At 62.1% G+C, this 25,032-nt stretch overlaps 1 protein-coding gene across 3 annotated transcripts; it reads left to right on the forward strand.

Annotated features, from left to right (window-relative positions):
* Positions 1-9,873: 9,873 nt before the first annotated feature.
* Positions 9,874-23,875, forward strand: DPEP1 (dipeptidase 1). 3 transcript variants are annotated; one of them, XM_051842047.3, is made up of 12 exons: positions 9,979-9,994; positions 10,166-10,246; positions 18,009-18,168; positions 21,337-21,469; positions 21,657-21,789; positions 21,871-22,021; positions 22,121-22,190; positions 22,407-22,583; positions 22,991-23,075; positions 23,156-23,231; positions 23,362-23,497; positions 23,571-23,875. In XM_051842047.3, exons 3-12 carry the CDS (start codon positions 18,065-18,067, stop codon positions 23,736-23,738), a joined length of 1,233 nt encoding a protein of 410 aa, XP_051698007.2. In that variant the 5' UTR covers positions 9,979-9,994; positions 10,166-10,246; positions 18,009-18,064; the 3' UTR covers positions 23,739-23,875.
* The last annotated feature ends 1,157 nt before the right edge of the window (positions 23,876-25,032 follow it).

Raw genomic sequence — 25,032 nt, forward strand, 5'->3', positions numbered from 1 at the left:
CCTGGTACCCTCTCAGCGCCTGTCCTGTGTGCACACGGCACCCCTGGTACCCTCTCAGCGCCTGTCCTGCGTGCACACGGCACCCCTGGTACCCTCTCAGCGCCTGTCCTGTGTGCACACGGCACCCCTGGTACCCTCTCAGCGCCTGTCCTGCGTGCACACGGCACCCCTGGTACCCTCTCAGCGCCTGTCCTGTGTGCACACAGCACCCCTGAAACCCCTCAGCGCCTGTCCTGTGTGCACACGGCACCCCTGGAACCCTCTCAGCGCCTGCCCTGTGTGCACACGGCACCCCTGAAACCCCTCAGCGCCTGTCCTTGTGCACACGGCACCCCTGAAACCCCTCAGCGCCTGTCCTGTGTGCACACGGCACCCCTGAAACCCCTCAGTGCCTGTCCTGTGTGCACACGGCACCCCTGGAACCCCTCAGTTGCTCCCCGATGTGTGACTGCTGCCCAGACTCCTCTCCTGTCTCCAGCTCCCCCGCCCCACTTTAGACTGCAGGAGTAGCACCCCCCCAACACAACTTTGCTATGAGAGGGAGGTGGAGCTGGCGATGGTGTGGTGCCAACCCAAGATTAGCAGACCCCTGCTGGGTGGGGTCCCGGCAGTCTGCGGGGAGCGGAGCTCTGCGGCCGTGACCATGCGTGCTCCCTCTCTCAGGGCCGCCTGGCTCTGTGTTTGGTTAGGGTTTGTAGGCTGAGTCTGGGTGGGCTCCGACAACTTTCACAGAAGCGCTGTCGGAGAAGAGGCACCCCCCCCCCCCAGGGTCATGTTTGCAAAGGTGCAATGTCCTTGTTTCAGAAGCCATTGGCGGGGCGGGCCCGGCAGGTAACGCTGCTGCCTGCCTCCCCACGTGGACGCTGGTTTGAGTCCCAGGTGCTTCACTTCTGATCCAGCTCCCCACTGATGACCTGAGAAAACCATCGGAGGATGGCCCAAGTGGTTGGGCCCCTGCACCCACACTGGAGACCCAGGTGAGGCTCGTGGCTTCAGTCTGGCCGAGCCCTGGCCATTGCGCCTATCCAGGGAGTGAACCAGTGGGTAGGAGATCGTCTCTCTGTCTACCCCTCTCTGTGTCTGTAACCCTTACTTAAAAAAGTCATTACACGTTGTCCCCCGAATCTGCCCATGCGCTCACCAGCCGTGGCATGTTATTCGATGTCCGTTTTGGAGGAAGGCACAGCTCCTGGGCGGTGCCGCTTTCCGCAGTGAGCACTGTGCACCCGTCAGCTTGAGGCCAGTGTCCTCCTCAGAGGAGCCGTCTGGATACAGGTCTGGGCCAGGCTTCTTCGACAGCTCTGGGAGCAGATCAGTGGATTACGTCAGAATTCCTAAAATTCTAATTACAAAACAGGGAACAGGGCGGGCGTTTGGCACAGCAGCCGAGACACTGCCTAGGGCGCCTGCACACACGCTGGAGGGGCCCAGACGCAGTAAGCACTCTGGCCTCTGCTGATGTGCACCTGGGCCCCTGCCAACCACCTGCTCAGCCTGGACGCAGTTCCAGGCTCCTGGCCTTGACCCAGCCCAAGGACGTTGCTGGGGGCATCTAGAGTGAATCAGCAGATGGAAGATCTGTGTGCTGTGGTGTGTGCTTCTCTCTTTCAAATAAAAGTGAAAATAAATAACTTTTTAAAAGCTTATGGGTTCATAAAACTGCTGGTCAAAGCAGAACAAAGTTACTCACATGGGCTGAGTAAACCATGAAGGATAAATTATAATTTTATGGTTCCTTTAAAAATGTTACTGGTTCTTTGATGTCCTTTTTTTTTTTTTTTAAAAATTATTTTTTAATATCTTTGAAAGAGTTACAGAGAGAGGTAGAGACAGACATAGAGGTCTTCCATCGCTGGTTCACTTCTCAAATGGCCACAGTGGCTGGAGCTGAGCTGATCTGAAGCCAGGAGCCAGGAGCCAGGAGCTTGTTCTGGGTCTCACATGTGGGTACAGGGGCCCAAGGACTTGGGCCATCTTCTGTTGCTTTCCCATACACATTAGCAGGGAGCTGGATCGGATTCAAATTGTCACCCAGATGGGATGCTGGCACTGCTGACCAGGGCTTTACCCTGCTATGCCAAAGCACCGGCCCCAAATGTCACTCCTCTGGGTATAAAAAGCTTCCCCCTTTCTTTGTAAGCTATCGATGATTCATAAAAAAATGGTAAATTATGCTTTTGTCAACAAACTTGAGCTGTTTTCATTTTTCTACCTGATATCTCCAACCTGAAAGCTATCGAGTATTTCTGACTCCATGGCAATGCGGGTTTTCTGGTGAACTCAGCAGCAGCCCACCCTCCTTGGCTCTGGCTGCAGTGCGAGTTCAGAGCGACGTGCAACCGGGCATGGCCTTGTGCAGGCCGACTTTGCGGCCCGGATGCTCACGAGGCCTTTGAGATCCTGGCTTGGGATGCAGGCGTCACTTGTGGGCACCACTCCGCTTCCCAGCCAGCTCACTCCTAACGCACCTGGGAAGCCAGTAGATCCTGGCCCAAGAGTTTAGGGTTCACTGTCCTGGCTTCATGGCCTGGCATAGCCCAAGCCATTGTGGCCATTTGGGAGGTGAACCAGTAGGTGAAAGGTATCTCTCTCTCTCAAACTCTGCCTTTTAAATAAAATACGTACCTTAAATAAAAATCAATAAATGGGCCGGCGCCGCGGCTCAACAGGCTAATCCTCCGCCTGCGGCGCCAGCACACGGGGTTCTAGTCCTGGTCGGGGCACCGGATTCTGTCCCAGTTGCCCCTCTTCCAGGCCAGCTCTCTGCTATGGCCCGGGAGTGCAGTGGAGGATGGCCCAGGTGCTTGGGCCCTGCACCCCATGGGAGACCAGGAGAAGCACCTGGCTCCTGGCTTCAGATCAGCGCGATGCGCCGGCCGCAGTGTGCCGGCCATGGTGGCCATTGGAGGAGGGTGAACCAACAGCAAAAAGAAGACCTTTCTCTCTCTCTCTCTCTCACTATCCACTCCGCCTGTCAAAAAAAAAAAAAAAAAAGTCAATAAATGAGTACATAAGTAAAATAAATATTAAAAAAATGTGCTCATGTCCCAAGCTCATGAGTCTCCATGGGCCACTGCCTGGTATGTGAGCTGTCGTTGCCAAAGCATCAGCAGGTGGCGGGTGACTGAATATGGCACACTTTCGCCCTCAGATGTAGAGTAGGGAGCAAGGCTTCGGCCGAGCAGGTGGGACACCGTGTCGCCACCTGGAGCGTCTGGTTCAGTCGCCAGCTCTGCTCCAGTCGCCAGCTCCTGTCCTATCAGTGCTCAGCCTGGGAGGAAGCAGTGTAGCTCAGGTCACTGGGTCTCTGCCACCACGTGGGAGACCTGGACTGCGTTCCTGACTCCCCATCCTTGGTTGTTGCAGGCATTTGGGGAGTGAACCAGCAGATGGGAGCACTGCCTGTCTGTCTCTATGTCATTCTGCCTCTCAAGTAGAATTTGTTTAAAAAGATTTTTTAGGGGCTGGCACTGTGGCGCAGTGGGTTAAAGCCCTGGCCTGAAGCACTGGCATCCCATGTGGGTGCTAGTTCTAGTCCTGGCTGCTCCATTTCCGATTCAGCTCTCTGCTATGGCCTGGGATAGCAGTAGAAGATGACTCATTGGATCTTTGTACCCGCGTGGGAGACCTGCAAGAAGCTCCTGGCTCCTGGCTTCAGATCAGCACAGTTCTGGCCGTTGCAGCCAATTGGGGAGTGAACCAGTGGATGGAAGACCTCTCTCTCTCTCTCTGCCTCTCCTCTCTCTGTGTAACTCTGACTCTCAAGTAAAAAATAAATAAATCTTAAAAAAAAAAAAAGATTTTGGCCAGTGCCGCAGCTCGCTTGCCTAATCCTCTGCCTGTGGCACCGGCATCCTGCGTTCTGTCCCAGTTGCCCCTCTTCCAGTCCAGCTCTCTGCTGTGGCGTGGGAAGGCAGTGGAGGATGGCCCAAGACTTGGGCCCTGCACCCACATGGGAGACCAGGAGGAAGCACCTGGCTCCTGGCTTCGGATTGGTGCGGCGCCGGCCGTGGTGGCCATTTGGAGGGTGAACCAATGGAAAAGGAAGATCCTTCTCTCTGTCTCTCTCTCTCTCTCACTAACTCTTCCTGTCAAAAAAAAAAAAAAAAGATTTAATTATTTATTTATTTGAGAGGTAGAGTTACAGACAGTGAGAGGGAGAGATAGAGAGAGAGGTCTTCCTTCCGTTGGTTCACTCCCCAAATGACTGCAAGGGCCGGAGCTGTGCCTATCCAAAGCCAGGAGCCAGGAGCTTCTTCCTGGTATCCCGTGAGGGTGCAGGGTCCCAAGCACTTGGGCCATCTTCTACTGCTTTCCCAGGCCACTGCAGAGAGCTGGATTGGAAGAGGAGCAGCTGGGACTCGAACCAGCGCCCATATGGGACGCCGGCACTTCAGGCCAGGGCTTTAACCCACTGCTCCACGGCACCGGCCCCTCAAATAGAATTTTAAAGTGTGACAGAGAACAAGGAAGTCGTGTGTGCTGACCTGCCAAAGTCTCATGGCAGAGCTGGACAGTAAGGTGGGCCCTGGTAGCCAGCACCCTGGGTGGCAGGCAGCATTCCACCTCTGTGCAGAAAACGCCCCTGGGCCGCCTCTGGGGAGGGGCCTGGCAGCTTGGCCAGGGAGGGCAGATTCCCACCCTGCCAGCCTGCTGTTCACCCTCCCCTCCTCCCCAACACAGGGCTCCCTCGGGTAGGCGGGGGCCTGCCTCTTCACCTTCCTGTGCAAGCCTGGGAGGAGAGACAGGTGGCAGGGTGGGGCCAGCGCGGCTGAGAGGTCAGAACAGGGGAGCCTGCCTGGGCTGGGAGGAGGTCCTGGCCAGGACAAGGCTGTGTCACAGAGGCCAGGGTGAGTGGGCTGGGGTCGGCAGACCAGAGTCTGGGGTGCTGTCCAGGAAGGTACTGTCCAGAGGGGAGTGGTTCTTGGGAATGGATGTGCAGGGGAAGAGGGCCTGTGGGTCCCCCACCTACATCTGCCGGTAGGAGCCCCGTCTGTCGTTTAGATGGGAAACTCCTCCTATCCGGGAATCAGGAGCCCAGGCTACCGCCCCCACCCCCTCTGCCCAGGGACCCCTCCTCTGCTGTCACTCCAGGTGGCAGCTCCCTGGGTCCTTCCCCCAAAGCCTTCCTGGAGGCCAGTGGTACCCACCCACCTGTTCTGGAATGTTCCACCACGTGCACCTGAACTTTCTGAGAAAATGAAAAGAAACGAAATGCAGACCCTTGTACGGGAGCCCAGCAGGCACAAGGTTGCTGTGGTTCTCCAGGCTGTGGGCACTCGCGTGGAGGTGTGTGCTGGGCCCGTTGTCTTGTCTGATGCGTGCACTTGGTGTGGAGGTGCGTGCTGGGGGCCTGTTGACGTGGAGGTATGTGCTGGCGGCATGTTGTCTTATCTGATGCGTGCACTTGGCGTGGAGGTGTGTGCTGGGGGCCTGTTGTCTTGTCTGATGTGTCCACTTGGCATGGAGGTGTGTGCTGGGGACATGTTGTCTTATCCAATGTGTCCACTTGGCGTGGAGGTGTGTGCTGGGGGCATGTTGTCTTATCCGATGTGTGCACTTGGCGTGGAGGTGTGTGCTGGGGGCCTGTTGTCTTATCCGATGTGTGCACTTGGCATGGAGGTGTGTGCTGGCGGCATGTTGTCTTATCCGATGTGTCCACTTGGCATGGAGGTGTGTGCTGGGGGCATGTTGTCTTATCCGATGTGTCCACTTGGCATGGAGGTGTGTGCTGGGGGCATGTTGTCTTATCCAATGTGTCCACTTGGCGTGGAGGTGTGTGCTGGGGGCATGTTGTCTTATCCGATGTGTGCACTTGGCGTGGAGGTGTGTGCTGGGGGCATGTTGTCTTATCTGATGCATCCACTTGGTGTGGAGGTGTGTTGAGGGTGCTGGGGGCCTGTTGTTTTATCCGATGCATACTTTTGGCTTGGAGGTGCACACTGGGGACATGTTGTCTTTTAAAAAAAAAAAAAAAAAGATTTATTTATTTATTTGAAAGAGTTACAGAGAGGCAGAGGCAGAGAGAGAGAGGTCTTCCATCTGCTGGTTCACTCCCCAGATGGTCGCAATGGCTGGAGCTGGGCTGATTTGAAGCTAGGAGCTAGGAGCTAGGAGCTCCTTCTGGGTCTCCTGTGTGGGTGCAGGGGCCCAGGCACTTGGGCCATCTTCTACCACTTTCCCAAGCCATAACAGAGAGCTGGATTGGAAGTGGAGCAGACAGGTCTCCAACCAGCATCCGTATGGGATGCCAGCACTGCAGGCAGTGGCTTTACCCACTACGCCACAGTGCCATGACCTGTTGTCTTATCCGATGCATGTAACTGGAGTGGATGTATGTGCTGGGGGCGTGTTACTTTATCTGACATGGGGTACTTGGCTTTGACATGTGTGCTGGGGGTGTGTTGTCTTATCTGACACGGGGTACTTGGCTTTGACATGTGTGCTGGGGGCGTGTTGTCTTTTTTTCTTTTGAAGATTTTATTTATTTATTTGAGAGGTAGAGTTACAGAGAGAGGGAGAGACAGATAGGTCTTTCATTTGCTGGTTCACTCCCCAAATGGCTGCAATGGCCACAGCTGGGCCTATCTGAAGGCAGGAGCCAGGAGCTTCTTTCATGTCTCTGACATGGGTGCAGGGGCCCAAGGACTCGGGCCACCTTCTGCTGCTTTCCCAGGCCACAGCAGAGAGCTGGATCAGAAGTGGAGCTGCTGGGACTCGAACCAGCGCCCATATGGGACACTGGCGCAGCAAGCAGAGGCTTAGCCCACCTAGCCACAGCCCCGGACCCGGCCTGTTGTCTTGTCTGATGCCTGCACTTGGCGTGGACGTGTGTGCTGGGGGCGTGTTGTCTTGTCTGATGCCCGCACTTGGCGTGGACGTGTGTGCTGGGGGCGTGTCGTCTTGTCTGATGCCCGCACTTGGCGTGGACGTGTGTGCTGGGCGCGTGTTGCCTCCTTGGATGCAGCCCCTCCCCCTCACCTCCTCCTGAGCTGGGCGGTGTGGAGACTCAGGAACAGAGCCCTGTGGTCCCTGGGTGGGTCTCGCTGAGACAAGCCTGGACTTTAACACAGTTGAAAGTCACCCCGAATAACGTTGCGGTTTGAGCCTTCCTTTGCGATTGCAAATGAAGGGCCTTAGCGTCAGCGCGCAGGCGTGGTCTCACCTGGGGACCGTTTCTTCAGAGCCTGGGGGGAGCATCGTGAGCCCGTGCGGCCTCCATGTTTCCCACTCAGCCCCTCTTCTCTGTGGACATCATAGCCACTGTTGTGGCCTTAGAGATCCCCAGGTTCTCGGGAGGGAGGCGAGGGGGATTCAGGGTTGTCATAGTACATTCTAGAAAGGAGTGAGAGTGGGAAGGGGAAGCAGCCACTGCCAAGGCCACTGTGTGCCACAGGCCCAGGTCAGCCAGTTCTGTCTGGTGCAGTGGGTGTCTGTGCCCGGGGGGCTGCACTTGGCTGACACGCCTGAAGGGGCCTCGGCCTTCTGGCGAGTAGATGCCCTCCGAGAAGTCTCTGGAATCTTGTACTAATGGGACTCGAGAGACCCCCAGGTCAGCATGGAGGAGTGGCCAAGAGAGAGTCCTGTCAGTCCAGGTCTGACCTCTGCGCCCCCCAGGAGCCCACGACAGCAGGGACTCCTCTCCGAGGCTGGAAGGGGCTCCCTCCACTGGGGGCAGAGTTGGGGGGTGCTGGGCCCTGGGAGTTTCAAACACATGGGAACAACAGCTGTGACCCAAGCATAACTCTGGAACCCTCCAGGCATCCCAGAATCACCACTCCACCTCCCTGAGGACGAGGTGGGCAGTGCAGTCCGAGGCTCGGTTGCAGAGCTGGGAGACCGGGAATAGGGCTGTGGGGAGAACGCAGACAGGACTGCGGGTGGGGGCCAGGCCACGGCTGCCTGTCCAAAAGGGACCCTAGGGCCACACCTGCAGAACCCCAGCGTGTGCTTAGTCAGGCATGGCCACAAGGGGGCAGCAGTGGTAGGAGCAGTGTGCCGACCCAGAAGGGGCTTGAGCGGGACCGACCTCCCAGGTCCCTGGTGTCCCCCAGCCTCCGGCGAGCTCTGGGTTCTGCACATTCAAGCCTCCCCACACGTGTGCTCCTGTCCCCTACCCTGACCGCCCTGTGCCCTGCCAGCCTGGTCACTGGCTGTTTTTTTTGTAAGTGAAAATTGTTTAATCATTTTAGAGCAGTCGAAATACAAGATTGATATCTCGGTGTCTAAAGCAATCATTTTACCATATGCATTTAAATCTTTTCTGTCACTGGCTGTAATTGTAGCCAGAAGTGGAAGGCCGGGCTGTCTCCATTCTGGGTGGTGCCCGAGGGCAGGGCCAGGTCAGGGACCTCTATCGGGAGAGGAATCTGCTGATGAGACGTGGGAGGTCAGGGCTCAGGCCTAAGACCCACCCTGGGCACGGGTCACAGCCCCGGCAGAACACGGGACTCTGTAATGCCTCTGCCGCTGCTCCAGTGCCCACGTACAGCAGGCTCAGTACCTGAACGCCTGTCACAGGAGCCTGTGGCCACCGGCACCACGGGCCAGCTGGTCCCCCAGGCCTGCAGGCCCTGGCCATGAGGTGGTCTGCCCCTCACTCCTTCACCGGCAGTGACCTGCTCTGGGCCTGACCTGTCCTAGGGGACGGACACCCAGCTGGGCAGCCACGTGTTGGCCCGCTTAGGGGCCGCAGGCCGCAGGCAGGCAGTGAGCAGTCTGCGGCTGGGCGGACGATGAGTTGTCAGGGGAGAAGGGGGCTGGAGCGAGATGCATGTGCAGGGTGGGGGAGGCCAGGAGCAGGGGAGGCCGCGCTGGGGCTGAGGTCTCCACTGGGCCCTGGAGGGCGTCTGAAGGATCTCCTCTGTGGTGGGGGGGGCTCCTGAGCATTCTGGGTGGGGCTGTCTGCTGTGTTGCCAAGTCAGGGCCAGGGCAGCCGGCAGAGGCGCTCAGTGGAGGAGCTGAGGCGGGAGCGTGGGGGCTGCTGATGGGGTCAGCAGGAGGGCTGCGTGGAAAGACGGCACCCCCAGAACACACAGGGAGAGAACCCTCACTGGATGCCAGGAGAGGACAGCCCGGCTCAGACACAGGCAGGCCAGCAGCTCAAGTTCCCGGCCTCGGCAGCCTTCGCCTCCTCCCCTGGGGCGGCCACCCCCGACCAGGGAGCCTCCCCCAGCTCTCCCACCCCTCCCCACTGAAAGCGGAGCACCCTTGGCTACACCCAGGCCTGGTGCCCGTCCCTGTCAGGGCACGGCCCCCTGGGCCCCTGAGTCCTCACTCTGGGAAGCGAAGTCACAACTCGAGAAGCAGAGCTGTCTCTCCCACGCTGGTCTGCAGGCATGGACCCCACCCCACTTCTGATGTCCTTGGCTGCAGGGCAGGCCCAGGGCCCCCACTCAGTGTGCACTGTGCCCTGAGTCTCCCCCTGGCCCCCAGGCTGCACTTGGTGCTCCCAGTTCTGACACCGGAGTCTCACCTCGTGGCTGTGAGCAGGGGGGCCAGGCGGCTGCAGCTCAGGAGGGAGGGGCTCCCAGGGCTGCAGGGCAGAGGGTGGACTGAGGGCTGGACGGCCTAGGGCACCCCATCCCCAGGTTACTGGGGGACCTGCCCAGCAAGAGCCATGAGTCTCCCCTCACTGGCCTGGCCTTTCCTCTCTGCCTGCTGCGGGAGCCACCAGGGAAGCCCCTCCCCCACTGGGCCTCTATGTTCCAAGCCCCACCGCAGACCCTCCCAGATTTCGAAAGTCCTTGTGCTGTGCCAGAGGACATTCCAGTCCCTGACTGGTTTTGTTCCTCCTTGTAGCTGGGAATGGGGGCAGATCAGTCCCACCCCCACAGACAGAAAAATGAAGGCCCCCAGCCCCTGCGCCAGCCGGAGCTGCTGTCCTGTGTCCCTGGGAGTGGGAGAGGCACCAGGCTCGCAGGAAGGGCCCCTCCTCCCCGGCTCCTGACTGGACACTCCCTGATGCCACGGCTAGCCTGAGAAGGACACCCAGGTGGCTGCTGGGACCCCAAAGCCTCGGCACCCTACGCAGTCCTAGACAGACGGCCTGCGTGTTGAGAAACGGGCGGCAGCTGACACGTGTGAGGCATTAAGGCCTCACCCGCCCCTGCGCGCGGTGCAGCCCCTGGGGAAGCTTGTCTTTAACGAGGTGGCTTTTCTGTAGCTGCAGAGCTCGGGAGGGCTCCCCGGCTGTGGCCTGGGCAGAGCCGCAGGGACGAGAGCAGCGCAGCACCCTCCTGCCCTGGTGAGTCTGTGGTACTGGACCAAGGCCCAGGCCACGATGAGGCAGAGGCTGGGCGTCTCCCGCGAGCTCGCGCGGGAGCCTCACGGTGGTCGGGCACCCACTGTATGCCCAGCCAGGACCACCGTGGGAGCCACGATGAGTGGGGGCTCTGAAGGTCCAAGGGCTCCCAGGGGAAGGGCGTCGGTGCCAGGCAGAGGGGTTGGAGGGTGGCCTCTGGGTGACTGCCTGCCTCTGGGGGGGTGGCACGAGGCTGAGGAGCAGGTCTGGGGCACCTTGGGTGCTGAGGGAGGGGCTCCTGGGCCCCCTGGAGGGGCTGTGTATGTGGTCATCTGGGAAGAGTGGGGGCTGGGCAGGGTGAACGAGGACTTGGAGAAGCTGCTGGTGGGCAGGGGGCCTGTGGAGAGCCAGGGTTTTGTGGGGCAGAGTTCTCCGCTCAGACGGCGGCCTGGCCTGGAGCCGGGAGAAAGGCTAGGGAGAGGGCTGGGGGAGGGGGACGAGCCCAGGGCAAGTCCCCCTCCCACACACCGCTCCTCCAGGCTCCATGGGGGGCCAGGTGGAGCTGAGGGCCACGAGCAGGTCCAGACACCCGACCGTGTTGGCCTGGGTGTATCTGCGTCGTGTTGTCTGTGAGGACCCACAGGTGTGGGCGTGTGACAAGGACAGGCCTGGGTTGTGAGTGTGTGCCTGTGCAGAAGTGGTGACTTTTTTTTAAATGAACATGTACTCGTTTGAAAGGCAGAGTAACAGAGACAAGGAGAGAGAGAGACAGAGACAGAAAGAGAGAGAGGGGGCTCCCCTCTCTGGTTTACTCCCCAAATGGCCACAAGAGCTAGGGCCAGGTGCTACGTCCAGGCCTCCCACGTGGGTGGCGGGGACTCAGGGACTCAGGGACGTGGGCCGTCTGCTGCTGCTTTCTCAGGTGCATTAGCAGGGGCTGCCCTGGGAGCAGAGGGCCAGGACTCTGGCATTCTGACAGGGAATGCTGGTGATGAAAGTGGCTTAACCCCCCGTGCCACAGCACCCTGAAAGCGATTTCTAGGGCGGAGTGAATGGGAGGCTCAGTCTGCGTGCCGTGTGTGTGCAGCCGTGCACAGCTGTGCAGGCTGTGTCTGCGTGCCGTGTGTGTGCAGGTGTGCAGGCTGAGTCTGCGTGCCGTGTGTGTGCAGCTGTGCAGGCTGAGTCTGCGTGCCGTGTGTGTGCAGGTGTGCACAGCTGTGCAGGCTGTGTCTGCGTGCCGTGTGTGTGCAGCCGTGCACAGCTGTGCAGGCTGAGTCTGCGTGCTGTGTGTGTGCAGCTGTGCAGGCTGAGTCTGCGTGCCGTGTGTGTGCAGCCGTGCACAGCTGTGCAGGCTGTGTCTGCGTGCCGTGTGTGTGCAGCCGTGCACAGCTGTGCAGGCTGTGTCTGCGTGCCGTGTGTGTGCAGGTGTGCAGGCTGAGTCTGCGTGCCGTGTGTGTGCAGCTGTGCAGGCTGAGTCTGCGTGCCGTGTGTGTGCAGGTGTGCACAGCTGTGCAGGCTGAGTCTGCGTGCCGTGTGTGTGCAGGTGTGCAGGCTGCGTCTGCGTGCCGTGTGTGTGCAGCTGTGCAGGCTGTGTCTGCGTGCCGTGTGTGTGCAGGTGTGCAGGCTGCGTCTGCGTGCCGTGTGTGTGCAGCCGTGCACAGCTGTGCAGGCTGTGTCTGCGTGCTGTGTGTGTGCAGCTGTGCAGGCTGAGTCTGCGTGCCGTGTGTGTGCAGGTGTGCACAGCTGTGCAGGCTGAGTCTGCGTGCCGTGTGTGTGCAGGTGTGCACAGCTGTGCAGGCTGTGTCTGCGTGCCGTGTGTGTGCAGCTGTGCAGGCTGAGTCTGCGTGCCGTGTGTGTGCAGCTGTGCAGGCTGAGTCTGCGTGCCGTGTGTGTGCAGCCGTGCACAGCTGTGCAGGCTGTGTCTGCGTGCCGTGTGTGTGCAGGTGTGCAGGCTGCGTCTGCGTGCCGTGTGTGTGCAGGTGTGCAGGCTGTGTCTGCGTGCCGTGTGTGTGCAGCTGTGCAGGCTGTGTCTGCGTGCTGTGTGTGTGCAGGTGTGCAGGCTGCGTCTGCGTGCCGTGTGTGTGCAGGTGTGCACAGCTGTGCAGGCTGTGTCTGCGTGCCGTGTGTGTGCAGGTGTGCACAGCTGTGCAGGCTGAGTCTGCGTGCCGTGTGTGTGCAGGTGTGCAGGCTGTGACTGCGTGCCGTGTGTGTGCAGCCGTGCACAGCTGTGCAGGCTGTGTCTGCGTGCCGTGTGTGTGCAGGTGTGCACAGCTGTGCAGGCTGTGTCTGCGTGCCGTGTGTGTGCAGCCGTGCACAGCTGTGCAGGCTGAGTCTGCGTGTTTACTGTGTGTGTGGATGTGCACACAGGAGCTCCGGTGGCTCTGACGGGCGTGTGCACTAGGCATGTGTGTTCCTGACACGCATGAGTCATGGTCTTGGGACCTCTGTGCTGCTGTGGGTGTCTCCATACCCCCGAGACTGGGTGATATGCGGAGTCTCCAGACCTGGCCGGTCTCTCTGGCCCACTTGGGGCTTCTTCAGGCCCCGCATCCCCAGGTGCTCTGTGCAATGAACCACGTGAGGTCCAGCTGGTAACCTCCCCCCCACCCCCGGGGTGTCCGTGTGCTGTTTGCTCTCACCCCGTCTGGTTCTGGGAAGTGAGGCTTGTTTCCAACTAACAGTGCTGTTCTCCGTATTAGATACAAAGTGACACAGCTCGAGGCAGCTGCTAAGCCTGCCCTGAGAGCAGGGCTTGAGCGGAGGTCTGGGTGCCCCTTGCTGCCTTGCCAGGGGGCCACAGCCAAGGTCAGGGCCGGAAGTGGGGCTCAGACCTGCCGGGATCGTCCTGTCTGGCTTCTGTCCCTTGGGCTGAGGCTGCTGCCGTCACGCAGCCGAGTGAGACGGACGGTGCCAGGAGCTTTATTTACCATAGTGGGATGACCGAGCGGGAGAACAGGGAGGGTGACACGCAGGAACCACGGCTCACGGCAGCTCCACTTCACAGACGAAAGCCTCCTTGTGCTCCTCAGGACCAGACTACCCCACCCCACGACCCCTGAAAGGCCAGGGCGGGGCTGGCCAGGCGGGGCTGAGCTAGGCCTCTGGGTGGCCAGGGCATCCTGGCAGCGGAGCGGCCGTGACGAGGGCGTGGGTGGCGGCTCTGGAGCAGTCATCCCTGCCCTACTGGGAAGGGGGCCCGGGGCCGAGCTCTCAGCCTTGCACTGTGCTGTCTCACGGCAACGAGTCTACGTAAGGAGCCACCTGAGCTAGGCTGACCCAGCCCTGGGACCCCCCCTTCCCAGGCCTCCTCACCATCACGAGGGGTGAGCAGGTCGCTCCAGGACAGGATGACGTGAAAGACTGGACACCAGCGCCGTGGAGCACCAGGAAGTGAGGACTCCGTGGCCCCCGTGTGCACTGGGACAGCCCAGCCCAGCCCAGATGCAGGCCCTGCAGCCTCCTGCCGTGCCCTCGGGGTGGGGGGAAGATGCCAAGAAAGACCCCTCAGCCTCAGGGACGGGGACGGGCTGTCAGCAGGCTCCTGGGTGGAGAAGCCAGGTGCACGCAGCTGTCGTGATGCAGGGTAGAGACGCCCCCAGGGGTATCTGCAGAGGGGCTGCCGCAGGAGCCCAGGGGGGCACGCGAATGGGGTACAGTGAGGAAGAAGGCTGGAGAGCCCCTCACACAGAGCAGGGCTCTAAGCTGCCCACAGCTGGATGAGGGAGGGCCTCCCCCCAGCACACACTGAGGTCTGACGTGGCTGTCCGACGGCCAGCTCGCCTCCTGCTGGCATGCGCAGGGCTTGCTTGCGTGTGAGCAGTGTGGCCTTGCCGTGATGACTAGGATGGCCAGCTGGCTGAGGAAGGCGGGAGTCCAGATAAACAGTGGGAAAGGGAGCCTGGAATTCATTCCATCCTGCGAAGGCAGCAGAGTGCTAAGCAGATCCAGACGGTGCTCAGGAACGCACCCCACAGTTAGAAATGCCAGGGGCCCAAACAGGCACGCCCCCAGGGCAGCGGACGAAGGCACCGGGGGCAGGTGCCGCGGTCACACCATCACCTGGGACACCTGCATCCCTATCACAGTTCCTGGGATCAGTTCTTCCTGTTTCCCATCCAGCTTCCGGCTCATGTCCACCTTGGGAGGCAGCAGAAGATGACCCAAGTGCTTGGGCCCCTGTCACCCACGTGGGAGACACAGACGGAGCTCCTGGCTCCTGGCTTCCGCCTGGCCCAGCTGTTGCAGCAGATGGGGAGTGCACCAGCAGATGGCGGATCTCTGTCTCTGTCACGGTGCGGGGGTTGGGGCATGGTTTGTCTCGCTGGGGTGTGGGGGCGCTGAGGCCGTGGACCTGTAGGAGGCAGGCCAGTGCGTGTCCTGGGCTGAGTGGAGGCCGTTCTGTGGGACCCTGGTCCCTCCAGAGGTTGAGCTGTCCTTGACGCCTGAGTCTGGCTCCTGAGTCTCACTCGGGCTTTGCGTTTGGGGGGCCCCAGCCCAGGGCTCAGGTGTGGCCTCTGCCATGCTGCCCTCCCATGGTGCGCCAGCCCCAGTTCTTGGAGTTAGCTGCTGCTCTGGGTGTGGTTACAGCAACGGGAGCTCCCACTAACCGGTGCGAACGCTGGTTTGATTCAAGGAAAAACTCAGTAACGGCTCAAACTCAGGCACTTCACTGGCAACTGCAGAGCTCCAAGGGCAAGTGTGGCTCAGAAGCTGCGGGGAGAGCGTGACCGCCGAGCACCAGGCCCCCATGTCGTCTCCACTGACACCTGGAGTGAGGCAGGCCGTGGGGACCACAGGCCGTGGCTCGGGGCTGCATGTCCAGCTGGCCGCCCACGGTGTGGGGGTGCACAGACCCCTCAGACACAGGCCCGCTGCCGCAGCATGACGGAGGGCCTGCTCTGACGAAATGTACAAGGAAGCACAGAATGAAGTGGGACCGTAGCTGCTGAGCTGGGAGCCACAGGCCTGAGGCCCAGTGCAGCCAGGAGCGGAGGAGGGGTGGCTGGGGGTGGGGGACGCCGTCGGACACCAGGGTGCACCCAGTGCAGAGGGCCTGGGCGGGACTGTGGCACAGTCAGTCACCTGCTCCCTGGGCTCCCGATGGACGGCTGTGCAGCAGCTGCCACCCTGCCGAGGACACTGTCTGAGAAACCTGGCGGCTCTCGCCATGCAGCACACGGGCAGAGGGGCCTCCCGCCCAGGCTACCCTGCTGCCCCGTGGGTTGAACCTCGGAAATGGCGCAGAAGGGAATCGAGGCAGGTCCTGCGTCCCAGACGCCCGACAGCGCTCCCGCGCCCGTCCTGAGGTCCTCTCGGCTTGAGTGGGGCTGCATTTCCAGCTGGGTGTTGTCTCCCTGAGGAAGCACCGCCTTGCCGCCCCAGTCACGTGGGCACAGGGAAGACTCGGAATGCTGACCCCAAGCCTGTCCTGTTTTTTCAGTCGTCATTTTTCCTTTGTGGAGTCAGCCTGTTGCATTGTCCTTTATTTATTCGTGTGAAGGGCCGAGTTAGAGAGACCTTCTTGTGCTGGTCTGCTCCCCACATGCGTGCCTGGGCCAGGCCCGGGCCAGCTCCACCTAGGTCCCCCGTGTGGGTGGCAGCGTCCTAGTTACTTGGGCCAGGGAGCTGGATCAGAAGTGGCGCCAATACGGGATGTGGGCCACCCTGGGGCTTAGCCCTGTCTGTGTTTGAAAGTGGGACGCTCTGTTCGTCGTGGGAGGGTTCTTCTGCGTGAGTTTGGATCTCCGAAGCATTCCATTCACGTGCCGCTGATGCGGTGAGGGAGCTTCGGTGACCCTTCCTCTGAATTTCACACCCGAGGCAGCTCCCTGGTTTCTGTGCCCTCCCCAGCCTGCGAGAGGGTTCAGAGGTAGAAGGCCTGAGACTTGACCTGGGAGGACCACGCAGTCACCATGAGGAACCAAACCCTCACCAGAGGTGAGAACGGGCCTGTGGGCTCAGGCCTGGCCAGTGCTGTCCAGGCCCCGGTCCTGGCTTATGTGCCTGTTGAGTGAAGTCGCAGGTGAGTTCGGGCTGAAATGCAGCTGGGTGCAGCAGGCAGCCAGACAAGGAGTGCTGCCCCGACGTGAGCCCTGGTACTGAAGAGGGTGCAAGACCTCCCCCTGCTTACCGCCCCAGAGAGCCCAGACCAAGCTGGTGGCAAGCTCCAGGGAGGGGGGCTGGGGTCCGAGCCACTCCTGTCTCGAGCGACTCAGCACTGGGAGAAGACTGTGCTTGGCCAGCCAGCACCCTCTTAACCATGTGTGTGCTGCGCGGGCTCCCGGCTCTGCCCTGGGTGGACTCGGATGCACCCGGCTGCTTCCTGCCAGCCAAGTCCAGGCAGGTACTCTGCAAAAAGGAAAAAATATATTTGAAAAGCAGAGAGAGAGAGAGAGAGAGAGAGAGAGAGAGAGAGAGATCATCCATCAGCTGGTTCACTCCCCAAAAGACCACATCGGCCAGGTGTGAGTCAGGCTGGAGCCAGGAGCCCAGGACTCCATCTGGACCTTCCACGTGGGTGGCAGGGGCCGGAGTACTTGAGCCATCACCTGCTGCCTCCCTGGGAAATCGGCACGTAGCAGGATGAGAAGCAGAGCCGCTGAGGCTTGAGCCAGCAGCGGTCCAGTATGGGATGCAGGCATCGCAAGGGCCGCTTAACCCACGCCAGCACACCGCCAGTTCCTGGGCAGGCACGCTGGCACGCGGCGGCTAAGGCCCCTGTGTGTCCCAAGCACCCAGGCGCATGGGTCGGAGCAGGGGGCCCAAACTCTGGCCCCCTCGTGCATCAGGGGTGGTGAGAGTTCAGACCTTGCGGCAACGTGACTCGGGGCAGCAAGGGCACCCTGGTGGGGGCTGCTGGCCGAGAGATGGGGTGACTGTGGGAAGATGGAAGCACTACGAGCCCCTGGCGCCCTGGCTCCTCTTCCCACGGCACGTGAGGGGTACGCAAAGGGAGGGGAAAGCAGAGGCAGAGCTGATGACGTGGCCCCAGGGGTGCGGTCAGCAGGAGGGAAGCAGCTCAGGAGCCTGTGCCCTGTCCCAGAACACACAGGGCTGCCAGCCTGGGGCGCCCTGACCCTGTGGCACTGGCTGAGACTGGGCGTCTGGGAGCTGGACCCGGCAGGTGGATTCCTGTGAAGGCCAGTGCTGTCTGGGAGCAGCCTGAGCTGACGTTCGCTGGCTGCTTGTCCTGTGCTAGCCCCTGGAAACTTGCCGTGCTCCTGTGGGAATGGTGGTCCCCAGGTTACGTTGTGGGGCCAAGAGAGACCAATGGTTGGATGTAGTCTAGGTCCTGCCTTCTGGGCGGTGCAGGCAGAGGTGCGCACAGAGAAGGGGTCACTGAGAGGCAGAGGGGGGCTGGCTCAGACCCCAGCGCGGGGTGAGAGGCATCAGGGAGACCTGCCCCCTCCCGGGAGCGGCCCTGGTTGCAGAGTGTGATGGAATCAGGCCTCATGCAGGTGAGGAGGGGGTGTGGCAGGGATGGGATTCGGGAGGTGCACATACTTGGGTATTGACTGTCCTGGGCTCCCTGGGCTCCCTGGCCTCGCCCATGTCACTCTGGCCCAGTCCCTCGCTGGGTCTGGGATCCCAGCCTCCTACTATGCCTCTGCCCAGCCCAGACAGCAACACCCAGCCCTCAGCGTGGACCTTCCATCCCACCCCTCGCGGGGAATGCGCTGGTTACTCATTGAACGCAGGAGCTGTAAACAGGAGGGCTCCGGCCGCAATCTCCTCGACCAAAGGCCTCTGCGCTCCCTCCCGGCAGGTGCGGGCTTCTCTGCGGGCTCCAGGGCAGTGAGGGAGAGGTCGCAGGAGCCGGTCATGTGGACCAGCTGGTGGCTGTGGCCCCTGGTGGCCGTCTGCACAGCGGACTCATTCCTGGACCAGGCAGTGCAAATCCTGCGGGTCACGCCGGTCATCGACGGGTGAGTGCCTTAAGCATGTGGGGCTGGGCCACTGGGGTCTCTCAGGGCCCCAAAGGCTCGGGGGGGGGGGGGAGGCTGGGGGGCACCAAGGCCTGGTCCCCCCGCCCCACCGCCATGAGTCTGCCTGAGGGAGCCTCACTCCCTCCCGGGCCTCAGCGTCTTCCTGACACAGGTCCTGCCCATCCCGCGGCCTCTACCCCAACAGGGCCCGCCCTCCTCGCCCCGCCGTGCCCTCACCAGGGTGCCTGGAGCATGTGGGGCTCCAAAGGCCCCTCTCTGGGGTCTGCTTCCCACTGACCCTTCTCAGGGCCTCCTCCCACCCTGCCTGGCCAGCCCCACACGGCTCCCAGGGCCATCTTAGCCACCGCCAGTGGGGGAAGTCCTGGTGCCTCCTCGACTTCACGGCCCGCGGTGGCCCCTGGCTTCTCGTTGCTGCTCCACTCCCCGTGGTGCCCTCTCGGGCTCACCTTGAAGTGGGCCTGCTCCACCTGCACCGCTCCCCCAGCCTGCTTTCCGCGGGTGTCATCCTGGGCACCCCCACTCCGTGGGGTCAGGAGGCCACTGCTGGCACACAGCAGGCGCTCAGCTGCTGGCACACAGCAGGCACTCAGCAGGCGCTCAGCTGCTGGCACACAGCAGGCACTCATTGCTGGCACACAGCAGGCGCTCATTGCTGGCACACAGCAGGCACTCATTGCTGGCACACAGCAGGCACACAGCAGGCACTCATTGCTGGCACACAGCAGGCGCTCAGCTGCTGGCACACAGCAGGCACTCATTGCTGGCACACAGCAGGCACTCATTGGTGGCACACAGCAGGCACTCATTGCTGGCACACAGCAGGCACTCATTGCTGGCACACAGCAGGCACACAGCAGGCGCCTGTGATTCTCAGCAGAGGCTTCTGGGCTTTGTGAGAGGAGAGGCAGGGAGCCGGTGTCGGTCCCCAGGGCGCCCTCTGTCCCCTGTGCCCTGCTCCTTGCCCCTGTTGGCTTCCCGGGCATCTTGTGCCACATTACAACACACTTGGTGGGGGGGGCGCCGGCTGCACACCCCCTCCCCTGGGCTCCCCTGCTCGAGTCCCCAGGGTGGGCGTTCCAGGCAGGGGGGTCTGGCCTCCCCCCAGAAGACACCGACTGTAGGAGCTGGGGCGGGGCTGTTGCTTCTTTCTGGGGGCTCAGGCAGCTGGACACAGATGTGTCCATGCTCTTGTCCAGCACTGGGGCTTTGCAGAGGGGCCCGCAGAGCCTGGCAGGTAGGGGCACTTGGGCAGGGTGGGCGTTCCAGGCAGGGGGGTCTGGCCTCCCCCCAGAAGACACCGACTGTAGGAGCTGGGGCGGGGCTGTTGCTTCTTTCTGGGGGCTCAGGCAGCTGGACACAGATGTGTCCATGCTCTTGTCCAGCACTGGGGCTTTGCAGAGGGGCCCGCAGAGCCTGGCAGGTAGGGGCACTTGGGCAGCAGGGATTTGGAGGAAGATCTGGGATCACTCAGGTAGCCTGGCAGGTAGAGGCCTGCAGAGGGGGCCAGCAACCAGAAACCCAGAGGCATTGTGCTGTGGTGTTCCTACGCCAGGACTTGGCATGGCCACAGTTTGGCCTGATATGGCCGCACCAGCTCCAGCCATTACATGCCAGACAGAAGGAAAGAGGAAGGACAAAGGGTGGGAAACAGCTGTCGGGAGTCTGTGGAAGCTGTCCCGGGAATGGCCACACCCAGCTGCGGGGGAAGTGTCTTGGCTGATAGTGGGGGAATTTATCTCTGAGGAGCAGCCCAGTGTTTGCTATTGTCCCAGGAGCAGACCCTGCCCAGGCCACACAGATAAGGATGGCAGATCTGATTGGAATGTGGCTTGGCCTGACCTTAAGGCAGAGGAGTCCTTGCCCCTGGGACACTGCAGGGAGGGTGGGGTGGGGCGAGACGGGGAGAGGGGGACATTGGCCCCTGTGCTGCTTCTGCCTCCCAGGGTGGCTCCCGAAGTGCTGGGGGCCGCATTCAAGGTCCCACCCACTCCGCGTGGGAAGGGCTCCCTGGCCGGCCATGTGTGTCCCTCCCTGGGCCCCTGCCCCCAGCACCCACCCTGGCCGTGCTGTGGGGAGGGCCAGGGCTCAGCCCATCACAGTGCTCTTGGAAGTGACACCTGGGGCAGGTGGGCAGGTGCTCCCCGGGAGCCGACCGAGGCCCTGCCAGCACCTTCCTGGGGAGGCTCGTGGGGTGCTGGGTGCACCCCTGGTGCCACGGGGTGGAAACAGGATGTGTCAGCAGCCCAGGTTTCCCGGAGGCAAAAGCTGGCTGGGTTTGGATTGGCCCCTCCTGGAGGCGTGGCTGCCCTGAGCTGCTGAGGTCGCTCAAGGATGAAGCCCCAGGAACACGCTCAGGGCATCCGTGCTGCCCCGTGATGTGCCCAGTTACTCATTCACCCTCACAACCTGTTTCCTGAGCGAGACCAGGATGCCAAGTGGAGATGCCAACTAGCGCCCCCGTCCCTCCCGCACACTCTCATGCAAGGAGTGCCCCCAGGCTCCTACCTGCAGGGGGTCCAGCCCGGGGATGGGGAAGTCAGGCCCAGGCACCCTGCAAGCGGGGGTGCGGGGCAAAGCCCCCTCCAGGCTGTGCTCACAGCCTCTGGTTGCCAAGTCGTGGAGGCCCCGGTGTGTGTGGCTGACTCAGGGGTCCACTCTGGGGCCCTGGGACGGGGAAGGCTCCCGGCCCACTCGGCCCTGGCTGAGGCTAGCTCCTCTCCCATCAGAGTGCCCCTTCCTGCTGGCTTCTGGGGGAACCTCAGAACCCCAGGCTTTAGAAGTTGGGTGCAGACTCTCCCCAGGGACACAGGCAGCAGAGGGGCCTGGGCAGCCCCAAATCCTGTGTCTGACAGCCCAGCCCCCTCCCTGCAAGGGGCTGATTTAATCTTCAAGCTGAAAATTGTGTGAGCGAGCAGGAAAGAGAATCTTGTTCTACACAGCCCCTCCCTCCCCCCTCTCGGCTCCCACCCAGGGAAGACCTTGGAGGGGAAAATCCCCCGGCTCCGGGAGCCGCTCTCGGCTCTGGGCTGCCTGCCTGGGGGAGGGGCACCTGCGCACAGGTGTGGCCTCGGTTCATTCCGGAGCCCTGGAGGAGCAAGTGGCGGGGAAGGCCCAGGTCCAAGCTGTTCCCTTCCTTGCCCATCCCAGGCACAATGACCTGCCCTGGCAGCTGCTGAACAAGTTCAACAATCGGCTGCAGGACTCGAGGGCCAACCTGACCGTTCTGGCCGACACCCACACCAACATCCCCAAGCTGAGGGCTGGCTTTGTGGGGGGCCAGGTATGGGGGTTCCCCCTGTCTTCCCTGGGCCTGGCTGAGGGTGACCCTCCCTGGGGCATGTACCTCCTGAGGCCCTGGGTGGGGACAGCTGCTCATGCCACAGGCAGAGCCCCCAAGCTGGGTGGGAGCCCCTGTGTGCGGGGGTGTTGCCTGGCCTGGTGCCCTCAGCTTCTGTGCGTGTCCCCAGTTCTGGTCTGCGTACACGCCCTGCGACACCCAGAACAAAGACACGGTGAGGAGGACGCTGGAGCAGATGGACGTGGTCCACCGCATGTGTCAGCTGTACCCCGAGACCTTCCTGTGCGTCACCGACAGTGCAGGTGGGTCGAGCAGGGTGCTGGCGTCAACTCCTCCTGGGTGCCCGTGCCCACTGCCCCTCACTCCTGGACCCCTCCCCACAGGCATCCAGCAGGCCTTCCGGGAGGGGAAGGTGGCCAGTTTGATTGGTGTGGAGGGCGGTCACTCCATTGACAGCAGCCTGGGCGTCCTGCGGGCCCTCTACCGCCTGGGCATGCGCTACCTCACCCTCACCCACAACTGCAATACGCCCTGGTGAGCTCCCCACGGCAGGGACCCCAGGGGGTGGCCGGGAGGAAGGGCTCTGGCCCTATCTCCACCGCCCTCTTGGGCACCTGCTGTCTGCCCTCCCAGGGCTGATAACTGGCTGGTGGACAGAGGGGACGACGAGGCCCAGAGCGGAGGGCTGTCAGTCTTCGGGCAGGTGAGCTGGGGTGGGTAAGACCCCAGTACCCCTAGAGGGAAAAACAGGTGGGGGGTGAGCAGCCAGGACCTGGCCAGCAGGAGTCGCACCCCCGGGGCCCACTGGTGCTCCCAGTGCTGAACCCTAAGCCGCCTACAAACCTGCAGGGTTAGTGCCTGCCCCGCCCCCAGCCTCGGCGGTGGCTGAGGCTGGTGCCCTGAGCCCCCTCTCTCGCAGCGCGTGGTGAGGGAGATGAACCGCCTGGGTGTCATGATCGACTTGGCCCACGTGTCTGTGGCCACCATGAAGGCCGCTCTGCAGTTGTCCACGGCCCCGGTTATCTTCAGCCACTCTTCCGCCTTCACCGTGTGTGCACACAAGCGCAACGTGCCGGACGACGTGCTGCAGCTGGTGGTGCGGAGCGGGCGTGGGGGCCGGTTGTGCGACCTGGCCACCTCTCTCAGCTGTGGGGTGGGGCGGGCGTGGGGGGAGGGCTGTGCGACCTGGCCGCCTCTCTCTGCTGTGGGGTGGGGAGGACGTGGGGAGAGGGCTGTGCATCCTGGCCACCTCTCTCTGCTGCGGGGTGGGGCGGTAGTGGGGAGAGGGCTGTGCGTCCTGGCCGCCTCTCTCAGCTGTGGGGTGGGGAGGACGTGGGGAGAGGACTGTGCGACCTGGCCGCCTCTCTCTGCTGTGGGGTGGGGCGGGCGTGGGGAGAGGGCTGTGCGTCCTGGCCGCCTCTCTCAGCTGTGGGGTGGGGCGGGCGTGGGGAGAGGGCTGTGCGTCCTGGCCACTGTGCCTCAGCGGCACCTCTCCCGCATCAGAAGGAAACGGGCAGCCTGGTGATGGTGAACTTCTACAACGACTATGTTTCCTGTGCAAGTGAGGCCACCCTGTCCCAAGTGGCAGGTAGGTGGGGCGTGGCCAGCCACAGCGGGCAGCTGGAACCCGTGGTCTCGCATGGGACCCACACCTGCTTTCCGCTGCAGACCACCTGGACTACATCAAGAATGTGGCAGGAGCTGCGGCCGTAGGCTTCGGTGGGGACTTTGACGGTGTTACAAGGTAGGGGAAGAGCCGTGTCCCGTGCACAGCAGGGAGGCCGTGACCACCCACATGGCTGACGGGAACGTGTGTCCTGAGGGCCTGGAACAGCCCCAGTGTGAAGAGCCCTCTCTCGCTCGCTCCGGCACAGGCTCCCTGTGGGGCTGGAGGACGTGTCCAAGTACCCAGACCTGGTCGCTGAGCTGCTCAGGAGGGGCTGGACGGAGGCGGAGGTCAGGGGTGCGCTGGCTGAGAACCTGTTGAGGGTCTTCCGGGAAGTGGAGCAGGTGAGCAGGGCGGGCGCCCTGGCTGCCCCACCTGTCTGCAGCCCACAGGCTGCCCACCTGTGTCTGTCCGCAGGTGAGCAACCAGGCGCAGGTGCCCGAGGAGGAACCCATCTCACTGGAGCAGCTGGGTGGCTCCTGCAGGACGCAGTACGGCTACTCGGAAGCCCCCAGCCTCCACCGCCGGCCAGGGGCTCTGCTGGCCTCCCTCAGTCTCCTGCTGCTCAGCCTGGGTCTCCTGTAATCCCCGGGGACTGGGGGCCGCGTGCACTTACGCACCTGCTGCCCCCACATCAGGCCCTGGGCCCACCAACACCGACAGGCCTGCTCAGGACACGAGCAAACCACAACCCTCAATAAAAGCAAGAGCCCTGCAAGTTCTGAGGGTGTGGTCAGTGCCTGGCCCTCGAGGGGGACCCCGAGCGCCCGAGGGGGCTTTTGTGAAAATGTCCCGGCTGCGTGTCAGCGCACGGAAGTCCCCGAGTTCTGGCAGGTGAGGGCCAGGAAACCCGGACACCTGGAAGTGCTTTGCTCAGACAGTGCCTGAGGGTCTTGGGAACACATGGCCGGGGGCCCCTTCTCCCAGGTGCTCGTCGGCACGCTCACATGCTCACACGGGCACACGTGTGCACTCACATGTACCCACACGTGCTCACATGCCCACATGCACCGACGTGTGCATTCAACGTACACACATGCACCAGACATGTACTCAGGGCACTCACACACCCACATGTGACCACACATGTACACATATGTGCAGTCACCCATATGCACCCACATGACTCATGCATCCATTCATATGAACGCCACACCCCCCATGCTGCCTGGAAGATCCATCCCCTTGGTGGAGCCCTTCTGCAATGGGAACCCCAGCACCCCCTGCAGGTCATCTCACACCACAGAGCAGGTCCCACACCAAGGCCACCTGGTCCATGGGGAGAGCGGCCAGCACCATGCCACACGGTCTCAGGGGTCTTGAGCCTGGGGCGCGGCAGGGCCTCAACACATCACAGCTGCCTTTCAGGCCAGAGTGTGGGAACACATGGGCAGGGAGTCCTCGGCCAACACAGACCACTGTGGGGCAGGGGCTGGGCCCTGCAGGGCGCCCCTTTCCTCCTTACTCTGAGGAAGTGAGGCCCCTCTCTGGAAGGCCAGGGGGAGGGGCTGAGCAGTCCTGTGACTGGGCTTCGGAGTCCCCCACAACCACGCCGCCACAGCGGGAGGCGCAACCCTGCAGCCCTAGGGCTCTTAGGGGTTGGCAGACAAGCTCTCCCCTGAGCCACGGCCCCACAGATTAACTACTCACGGAAAACCAATCAGGGTTTTTGCTGGGGCTGGGGCGAGCCAGCACAGGTCCACCTGGTGGGCTGCAAGGGTATCGCAGCGCCTTTGCTAGGAGGAGTCCTGAACTAATCTTGACCGCGTTAAAATGACACGTGGCTCAGAAAGAGGCCCCAGCACCTGCCACCCCAGGAGGAGCCTCTCTGCCCCTCTCGCGTTCACCGGGCCGCCCGCTCCCACCTCTGGCCAGAGGC

The sequence above is a fragment of the Oryctolagus cuniculus genome, chromosome 18, assembly GCF_051225735.1.
Source record: "Oryctolagus cuniculus isolate XC-2025 breed Fujian yellow rabbit chromosome 18, ASM5122573v1, whole genome shotgun sequence".
NCBI classification, from domain to species: Eukaryota; Metazoa; Chordata; class Mammalia; order Lagomorpha; family Leporidae; genus Oryctolagus; species Oryctolagus cuniculus.